This window comes from Magallana gigas, chromosome 6 (genome assembly GCF_963853765.1).
Source record: "Magallana gigas chromosome 6, xbMagGiga1.1, whole genome shotgun sequence".
NCBI classification, from domain to species: domain Eukaryota; kingdom Metazoa; phylum Mollusca; class Bivalvia; order Ostreida; family Ostreidae; genus Magallana; species Magallana gigas.
Window position 1 is genome coordinate 34,902,579 of NC_088858.1, and position 10,581 is coordinate 34,913,159.

The 10,581-nt window shown below is 35.1% G+C and overlaps 1 protein-coding gene across 1 annotated transcript; it reads left to right on the forward strand.

Annotated features, from left to right (window-relative positions):
* Positions 1–885: 885 nt before the first annotated feature.
* On the forward strand, positions 886–9,594 carry LOC105318991 (sushi, von Willebrand factor type A, EGF and pentraxin domain-containing protein 1). The gene is made up of 26 exons (XM_034469299.2): positions 886–1,101; positions 1,245–1,446; positions 1,587–1,712; positions 1,851–1,980; positions 2,084–2,202; positions 2,309–2,491; positions 2,605–2,790; positions 3,185–3,439; positions 3,523–3,720; positions 3,988–4,191; positions 4,327–4,508; positions 4,611–4,890; positions 5,004–5,165; positions 5,262–5,423; positions 5,532–5,730; positions 5,835–5,995; positions 6,100–6,276; positions 6,388–6,618; positions 6,720–6,890; positions 7,077–7,280; positions 7,386–7,649; positions 7,743–7,925; positions 8,150–8,329; positions 8,419–8,512; positions 8,606–8,689; positions 8,814–9,594. Exons 1-26 carry the CDS (start codon positions 1,042–1,044, stop codon positions 8,920–8,922), a joined length of 4,506 nt encoding a protein of 1,501 aa, XP_034325190.2. The 5' UTR covers positions 886–1,041; the 3' UTR covers positions 8,923–9,594.
* Positions 9,595–10,581: the final 987 nt, after the last annotated feature.

The following is a 10,581-nucleotide window of genomic DNA, read 5'->3' on the forward strand; positions in this document are numbered from 1 at the left end:
GTGCTTTAGATATAGAAGATGAATATCATTTTATATTGAAATGTCCCTATTACTGTAACTTAAGAGAAAAATTCCTTAAGAAGTTTTATTATATTAAACCCTCTGTCTTTAAATTAATTTTATTATTGTCAACACAAAATGTAAAGGATTTGTGCAATTAAGTAAATATATTAAGAATGCTTTTGTAATCAGAAAACTTCATGTATAAACTTGCCTTTTTTCAAGTGACCAGTATATGTATTATAACATGTGCATATTAATTGTATATGTCTATGAGCTGTACAGCTGTTGACTAATAAACAATACAATACAATAGTTTCACTCACGTGTTTTCGTTTTTATAAGACTTTATGTATATGTATCTTTTATAGAGTGATAATGAAGAGAAATTATCAAATTGAATGGAGAAGTTTGAACATTCTAAATACGTTTGTGCAGCGACTGGTTGCACAGAAGGTTTATTAAAAATCGACATCCTAACATGTATGCCATTTATATATGTTTTGAATTGTTTTTAGGTTCAATATTGTTTGAGCAGATAAATAATCGATATTTAATGTGGATGCAAATGTATTGCATTCCAAAAAATGCTATTTTCTAATGCAAACAACAACCTTACGAATTTATTCAGACTATTCAAAGTTAAAACATTGTGCATTTTATGTGTTTGAGCGTACTAATATGTTAGAAAGAGAGGGGGGATCGAGAGAGAGAGAGAGAGAGAGAGAGAGAGAGAGAGAGAGAGAGAGAGAGAGAGAGAGATTAATGTAAAACCTATTGACGCATATTATCCCTTATCTATGATAGTTATAAAGGCCATTTAAAAATAATCTAATTAGTATACAAAACAGCCGGGCGGGGAATTCCAACGGTATTTAAAGACTAGGAGGAAGAACTTTAAATTATTTTCTTGTTAAATGAATTAGCTTTTTGATAAATGTTCTTCCTTTTTGGTTTTCAAAAAAAATTTCAGCAGATTATTGAAAGGCGATTCACGAACAGCAGCTCGCTGACTGACTTACAGAAAAAAGAGAATAAATAATGAATACATTCTTGGTTTTAATGATATTTTTTGGACCAGATTTAGCCACATCTTATTTGGTATGTATACGTATACCTCTCTCTCTCTCTCTCTCTCTCTCTCTCTCTCTCTCCTCTCTCTCTCTCTCTCTCTCTCTCTCTCTCTCTCTCTCTCTCTCTCTCTCTCTCTCTCTCTCTCTACACTCTTAAATTGTAATTAACAGGAGCAGGCTGAAAACAGTACTTGTTACGCCCGAGATTTGGAGCCTGGACGTCTATTGTCTTGCGTGGACATTGAGAACTCCCCCGTATCCACTGAATTGGGGGTCCCTAGCGGCTCGTCTTGTAATATGGTGTGTCCCCACAAAGACGTCAACGCCTGGGTCACGTGTGATGACGGCCGTTGGAGCGACTACTACATTAAATGTAATAAGGAGTTATTCAATTTATCATTTTTTTTATATATTTCAGAATTCACATTACTATTGATCTACGATATTTTGGAATTTAAAGGGAAAGAAGGAGGTATTATAATGAAATAGCTAAGAAAGTATCTTTTTTTTCAGACTGTGATGAAGCAGTTGTCTCGAAGAAACGTCACGTGATCAAGAAACGAGGATTCAGATTCCGTGCCAGAATCAGGATCAGAATCAGAATAAGAATCAGAGCTTGCTTCTTCAGTGGCTGCAAACGTAAGGACTCTCAAGGTTTTTTTTAAATTGCACTTTTGTATACAAGTGCATGTAGCTCTTACTTTAAAACGTGAGTTATGATTTTAACTTCTTCAAGTATACTAGTAGTTTCTGATGTTTCTGACCTGGTGTTTTCAGCAAGAGATACGTCAGCGCCAATTCTAGCGTGCCCACCAAATCAAGAAGTCCAAGCAGAGAAATTGCAGACCGAAATGAGGGTCTCCTGGCCAGAACCAACAGCGTCCGATAACAAAGATGGAAAAATCAAGTAAGATTTTCCTAATTTGACAACTTGGCTTATTCGTTCATACGCAGTAATAATCAAGGACATCTTCTGCTCGAAAATTAGACATCCTTGCGTTTCTTTCCAGACCAACCCGTCGAGGGAAGGCTTCTGGAAGCTACTTTTCGGGCAAAAGCGTTGTATCCTACTATGCTCGTGACAAGGCAGGAAATATGGCTCGATGTTCTTTCACCGTTACTGTCAAAGGTACGAATATTTTAAAAGATGACCCAAAAAGATGAAGCAGACACGGGCAATGATCATGGGGATCGACATTGAGGTTATTGTTTCTTTTATTATTATTATTTTTTAGTAAAACGATGCCCACACCACATACCTGTAAGTGACGGCTATTACCAATGCCAGCCTGGTACGGATCCCCTCTATGGCGCAGTGTGTACGTTTGGTTGCTACAGTGGGTTTCAACTTGTTGGAAATTCTCAACTGGAGTGCATGTACACGGGTGTATGGAATCATTTCCCTCCTTCCTGTCAAAGTAATTCAATTTATGAAAGAAATGTTTTTCTGTCCTTTTTAGACGAAACATATTTAACACAAAATGTGGTTTAACTTTGCTGTTGATACGTATTTCAAATTATATTATTTCAGAGAAAACTTGTCCAACTTTACAGCCATCTGTTGGGAATTTGAAGTACTTATGTACCGACGAAAACAAGTACCGCAGCGTATGTACGTATTTTTGTGAGAAGGGATATGACATCACTCCTGGAATGTCGCGTGTTCGGGTTTGTACAGCAAATGGTTCTTGGAGAGGAGATAAACCAACTTGTAAAGGTAAATCCCAATATTCATAAATCGTCCGAAATAATTTAGGAAGCAAAGGAATAGAGATCTTTGTACGAATGGTTTTAATTTTTTAGTTCATAATATTAACCAAATATCGATCCATGAGTATTCGTGATAACAATATACATGTAAATGTCAATTTTAAAAAATGTCAATTTTGCCAAAAAATTACAGTTATTCGTCAGACTGTAATAGGGTGCATTTTTAAGATGATAATTACTTTCAAACTTTATTTTTCATCTTCTACGTCATCATCAGCATCATCATCATTATCATCCTACACTTCAGATATATTTTACATGACATAATTATTCTAACTCCTTGTCTTACATGCGTAAAGTTGATATTAAAAGTTCATGATGAGACATTCCCTTTATCCTAGATACTGACCCTCCCAGGTTCATGAATTGTCCACACACAGTAATTGCATACGCCGACAGAAATTCTACGCACGGTGTTATAACTTGGCAAGAACCTTACGCTACTGACAATCATGACAGCGTGGTCAATGTTACCAAAGAAGGCAGCATATCCCCGGGGGACGAGATAGCCGCTGGAAGCTACAAGGTTAAATACAAAGCTACTGACAGTGCTGGAAACAACGCAAAAACGTGCACTACAAACATCATAATGAAAGGTAAAGTCAAACTCATTTTACTTTTCATTTAGCTAGAGGTTATTAATCAATAAATATTCTTATTGATATCGGATTTGTTTTAGTCCTCTCTTGTCCGGTCGTGCATGCCACCCCGTTTCAAAGTGTGAGCTGTCCCTGGGGATCTAAATACGGGAGTCAGTGCGAGTTTAACTGCGGTCCAGGAACGGAGAGGAACGGGTCTCAGGTGGCGGTATGTGAGAAAAGCGGGAGTGGTGAATACGGATATTGGACGTTTGGTGACATGCAACCTTTCTGTAAAGGTTTGTTGAATAAACATGCAATGGTATACCCGATATATTGAGCTGTTTATGTTTTGTTTTGTTGATTTCATTTGGGGGGAGGGGTGTTTTTTTTAGGGGGGGGGGGGTATTGCTTTGTTTAAACGATTTAGAATGTTAAAAATCTATTCAACTTTTGTTAATTCTTTTATACACCATATAAGATTGTTAAAACCAAATTTTCATGACGTTGCATAATCCAACAACTGTTTTTGGATTCTTATATAGACCAATAGCGTTGTTCTTTAGTATTACAGAGCTGCAAGCGAGAATTGAACGCACCTAAAAATGGTGCTATTGCTTGTGATTACTGGTTGGGCGGAAAATTTTGTCAAATGATGTGCAAAAGTGGATATGACGTCAGACGTGGTTCGGCTTTCTATGAAATGATTGTATGCGGGGATAGTGGCGAATGGTTTTTGACAGGTGGACTTCCGCTTCCAGACTGCGCGGGTAATCACAAAGTTCAGAAAATCATGAAAGAATTAAAAAAAGCTCACTGTTTGACGATATATTTTATTGCTGAAAGTGTTGACTATTTCAAATGTTCATGTCTCTGAAATTGATGGTGACAGGTTTTATTTTCAGTGACCAGAATGGCAAACGGGGGAAAACTTCGAATGTCAGCCTCATATTATTTTAATAGCGATTGTACAAACCCCTCTACAAGAGACGAAATAAAACGCCAATTTATTGAAACGTTGAACAAATCAAAATACGCACTGGTATGTCAGATGTATGCCAAAGACTGCACAGTTGACAATGTTCAGGTACTAATTTTCTTTTTCGTGAACATAACGAAATAGAGTTGCATTGAAACATGTCTACCAAGTTCATGTTGATAAATCATTAATTGTGATCCATCTTTGTAGATAAAATGTGGCTCTGTCGGGAAGAAACGGTCAGCAGAGTTGAGAATAGATTTTGATATTGCTGCAAGTTTTGACAGTTCTACATTTGTAGACGGATTCGTTCAACTTAGAAGAAATCAATTCAAAATAAGTAATGCAATGCGAAATGCACATGCATCCGGATTCCTCAATTTTAATGTAAGTGCAGGTGGACTCATGGAAATTCAAGACATTGGAAACTCTGAATTATTGCTGGAATGTCCGAAGAGAACCAGTCCTTCATATACAACTATATCATGTGGTATGTAGTAAGTCATTTAGAGAGGGAAGGGAACAAAGTTTAAGAACATTTTTACATACAGCTTATATATGTAGCTAAGAATAAATAATATCATCTAAAACACTTTCCGACAGTCGAATGTGCACCAGGCACCTACTATGACGTCATCACTGAAACATGTCCAATGTGTCTTCGTGGGTCCTACCAGCCATTGAGTGGACAGGATCACTGTAATCTATGTCCTGTAGGCATGACAACGAAAGCACATGGAGCGCAGGATCTATCACACTGCGAATGTGAGCTTTAATAACAAATACTAGTACATCCACTTATGCATTGATAAACAAGCTTCATTGATATTTTGTAATGCAACTATGAATTTTTACAATCAGCTGGTTGTGAACCTGGGTCCTGGTCCGCTGATGGGACGCCGAAGTGCTCATTGTGTCCAGTAGGCACCTTCTCTGACCAATTTGGATCCTCCCAGTGTACGGAGTGTCCGGGTTCCTCTACCACTGTTGCTGAAGGAGCCTCCAAAAGGTCACAGTGTCAAGGTTAGCTTCTCTCTATGGTTAAGACATCAATCGATCATTGCATTTTGTCATCAGTAAAGTCAATACACTGAATGTTATAAATCTTATGGATCTATTTTTGTTTTACAGAATTTGATCTACAGCTTTCTAATGGGAGTGTGGTTTCTATACCATTTTCTGCACAGAATGGTGCTAACCAGTTCCTGTTTACTGCTTGGGTGTACTTAGAACAAACATCAAACCATCTTGAAATCAATATATCTTCAGCAAATGGAACAGAACGTTTGATTATTGTAATTGGTTCAAAGGTTCGCGTCAGCAATATAAGGTTTGTTATTACATGTACATGTACTTTCCTCACAATATAAGAGGCAAACTACATATATTTAGATTAATTGTTATTTCAGATTCATATTTTATTCTCTTTTTTAGTCGAACAATTGAAACAAGCCAACAGCTTACCAGTGAAAACTGGCATGTAATTGCATTGGTCATGGACAATGATGATTCCAAGTTGTATATTGATGGACAAATAAGTTTTCAATCGTCAATAAAATTCGAATTGCAGACAAAAATGAAATTGACACTGACGGGTATGGAATCATCTCCTCTTCAAATCGTAACTTAAACGTTGAATATAGTATCATTTTATATTTGATCAAACTGATGAATGGCATTTGGACCTTTTCCATTCCAGGTTCATCAACACTGTCACGGTTAAATATATGGAATTACAATGTAGCAAACTTTTCTCAAATTCTGTCTATGACGTCAACATGTTCAAACAATATAACTGGTGAAATATTGAACTGGAAGAATTTTGAAAAGATTTTAAATTATGGAACTTTTAAGCAGATGCCGAGTGAATGTGATGGTAAGTAGTTAATCTAATTTTTCAAGTAAGTAATTTTTAATAATTGTTAAATGATTTTAAATGCCAGTGAATGATTCTAATATTCAAGCATCTGACATAATTGATTTTTAGATTTTGACAATTGCCGCTCAAATCCTTGTCGCAATGGTAGGTGTATCGACAAAAGAAATGGATATATTTGTGAATGTGCTTACGGTTTCTATGGCGACAATTGTGAATGGAACATAGATGATTGTGTGGATCACGCATGCGAGAACAACGCCACCTGTGTAGATGGTGCTGCAGAATATACATGCCAATGTTCCTATGGATTTAATGGGGAACTCTGTGAAATTGTCATGGGTACATATTATTTCTTTATTATATATAAATATACATTTAAAATTTGTGATGCCGTTGATAAATACACAAAAACATGTCACTCTCATGCATTTATTTTACAGTTGACGGTTCTTGGGGTCAGTGGGGTGAGTGGTCCTCCTGCTCTGTGACCTGTGGAAATGGAACACAGCAGAGATGGAGAGTCTGTAACGACCCAGCTCCTGATAATGGCGGCCTGGAATGTCCGGACAACAGCTCCGACAGCAGACCTTGTATCCAAGACAGCTGTCCTGGTAAAGTCAACATTATCATTCCACCTAACATTTTAAATAACCCCCCCCCCTTTCGCATTTCTAGATTTTAAAAGAATTTGATAAAACCAGTTGTGCCTGTATGAAAGCAAGTTAGCAAATTTATTTTATTTCATTCATCATTATCATTCTGTTTACCGTTTACTTTGAACTTTTTACTTGGTATAGAATGTGCAGCATTAGAAACACTTGAGCACACTATCTGGACCTGCATCAATGATAGCGTCGGTGTCAACTGTACTGTGGACTGTGCTGATGACTATGATTTTGACCATACTATCAAACCTTACTATTTCTGTGGACAGGACACTTTCTACCTTTGGGATTTCCAAACAGACGACAATCCTTACGGCAAAACGCCGTACTGCTCTAGTGAGATTCTCTCAGTTTATATATAGTTTTAAGGCGATGAATTTATTACTTTCACAATTCAGATGTTTGCCTTTTAATCGTAATCATGTTTTCATTGTCTTGCAGAAATACAGGATGGAAATAACATTCAAGTTGGATTTTCTGCCTCATACAAAGATCTTTCCTGCGACTCCTCGACTATGTATAGCGAAACCAAGACAAAGATTCCGGAAACCGTTCAGCACGGCTTGAAAAACCTTAACTGCATTGCATCAGGAACTTGTTCCCTGGACAAAGCCAGTGTTACTGGATGTAGCCGGAGGTCAAAACGATCTACGACGTCAAGCAGTGCGGGATTTCAACTGTCTCTATCGTGTGATCCAAACATACGTAAGTTCCATAATGAAACTCTTCACAACTAGGTCTTTTTGATAATTGCATTCTAATTACTTATTTTTGACATTAATAATTTCCTATTTCCAGACGGATCTGAAGAATGCTACATTGCCTTGTATACATCCTTTGACGATTTGCAAACTTCAATTCAGAATAATTCATTTGACACAACAGTTCAAGGGTCATTATACGAGATTGATATGGCAAGTCTTGATGCCACAAGTACTGTCTTGTGCCCCACGGGTTCTGTCGCTGTTCAGTTCTATTGTGGTGTGTATATATCTTAGTTTTATCAATATTTGAGGGCTTTATTTTTCGTAAAATTATACAAAACGCCTTATTACATGTACGACTAGACAACGAAAACTGGTGATAGACAAATATTAATAACAGTATACAAACATTTCTTCGTTCCGATAAAGCAGTATTAGTAAAGATTGGGTTCTTACCGGTTTACTGTTTATGTATCTGATTTACAATTTTCTCTAATTTAGTTCCATGTGGACCTGGTCGGTACTTCAAAAATGATGAATGTGTAAAATGTGACTTCGGAACCTATCAGGATCTATCGGGACAGCTGTCGTGTAAGGAATGCCCAGATGATACAACAACCCAAGGAAGAGAGTCCCGAAGTGTGACAGAGTGTTCGGTTGAAATACCCGAAGCATCAAAAGGTGCATTTTGTTAAAAATTGAAATTGTATTTCCATAAAAGTTATGGTCAATAGATTAGTTTCCTTATTTTTTGTTTTGAAACTTTTCAGAATCAATTTACGTAACACTTGGAGTACTTTGTGGAGTCGTACTTTCTGTTGTTATTGCGATGACTGTCTTTTACTGTAGACGATTTATAACCATGTAAGTATTCAGTACCCGTTTGTCATTTTTCTATCAACATATTTAGTCATGAGTTTTTCAGCAGTGAATTATTGTTAATGTTATATTTTACAGGAGTCCTATGAAAAAAAATTCGTGGGCTTTCAAAGTACCAAAGAAAACAAATGTTTTGCAAAACATTTCTTCCAAAAAACTTGGGTAATTTTTATTTTGAATTTTTAATTTTAATGGCAGAAATACACACTTATAACGATTTGGGGTAAGAAAATAGCTGGCATTCCTGCAAAATTGTATTTTAACACATAGTTTAATCTTTTTTCAGGAAAGATTTGGATAAACCATATACAATGCCACAGAAGAACTTTCCTCCCGTTGAAATGAGCTTTGTCTCAGACGACAGAAATATCGAAGTTATATACTTACCACATTAGTCTTATTCCATGTATTAACAAGTTCTGGTGTTTTTGTCTGTGATAAAACAATGATTGAGTCTTCATATTTATTTTTCAATAGTTACATAATTAAATGACACACCTGAGAAATCGATACGCGTTAAACAACTTAAATCATGCACGTACTCTAATAATTGTAAGAGAGATTTGAATGATAAGAATAATGTAAAAAACATCAACAATATTTTACCTCCACGTACAATAATTAAAACATTAGGTAAATATAAATAATAATGAGTCATTTTTATATACTTTATGTGGGCGATCATTACAGTCGATACGTGACCAAATCTATCATAAAGCAATTCACCCTTTTTGGATTTGATCTCGTCCTTGACTGAAATGATCAACCAAAAGGAAAGATTCCTGTCATATACAGAACAGCTCCTTTTCAGCATCTATATCTGTACAATCCAAGATTAACATATATTTGGATTTTTCTAGTGCGTGTATAGTTAAGTCTGTCGATCACTTTATCGAATGTGGCAACAAATTTATTTATAATGAGAATGGACATTTATACTAGGTTATGATAAATGGATTTTTGATTAACAAATGAAATCTTAGATGATGTTGAGTTTACACTTAAAACTACATTTTTAAATGACTAGAGTCAAATGCTATTTTACCAATGTCTTCATTATGTTTTGTACGTTGTTTTAAATGCACAATTTTTGTTACTTAATAAACTATAATTCTTGATTTCTGTTGCTTTTACATGTACTTAATATATATACAAATTCGTAGTTTTCCCACCGATTAACCGGTTACAAAGTATCAAAGTACAAATGGCATTTGCATTTTATTACATTGGACTTTATCAATAACTGTTTTAAATAGTATAAAATGCAAGATAGAAATATTCTGTTCAAGTAATACGATAATATTTTTCATAATAATTATTCATTAAGTAATTTAAAACATAGAGCAAACAGTTTAAAAATAGTTTGTGTGTGTGCTCCATGTGTTGTAATCCGATAGATAGATAGATAGATAGATAGATAGATAGATAGATAGATAGATAGATAGATAGATAGATATAAACAATCAATTTAATAAAGATTAATAATGCAAAATGAATTCTTTGCATAGATCCACACACCAAAAAATGCTATATGTTTTATTGGTGTTTATCAGTTAGTTTCATTATTTACTAAATAGTATTTTTTAGATTTCATGAATTGTTTCCATTGACTTTTAGTTATTGTCGAATTCACAAAACATTTCAATGAAGGATACAAACAATACTGTACTGTAATCATTTAATCTTATTGAATAACGTTAGCATGCCACCTTTCAAAGAAAGTTTGCAATTTAAATCATTCATATTATGATTGATACATCATCCATTTCTACATTGAATTTCTGGCTTCATTTGAACAATATCATTGATTAATGGTAAATAAATTCTTCATACCAGAAGATGATACCTTAATTATAAAATCAACGGATTTTATCTGTTGAATTTCATTAATCGGTCAATTCGACGGTCAAAACACACTAATGCATATGATTTTAGCAGATAAAACAAGCTTTCAAAAGTCTTTATAACCATGAGTCAGTGCAAGTCTTTGTTTCCAAAATAATTTTGAAATGCCTGAAGTAAAAATGAAAATATAACAAACGTTACATCGTTTA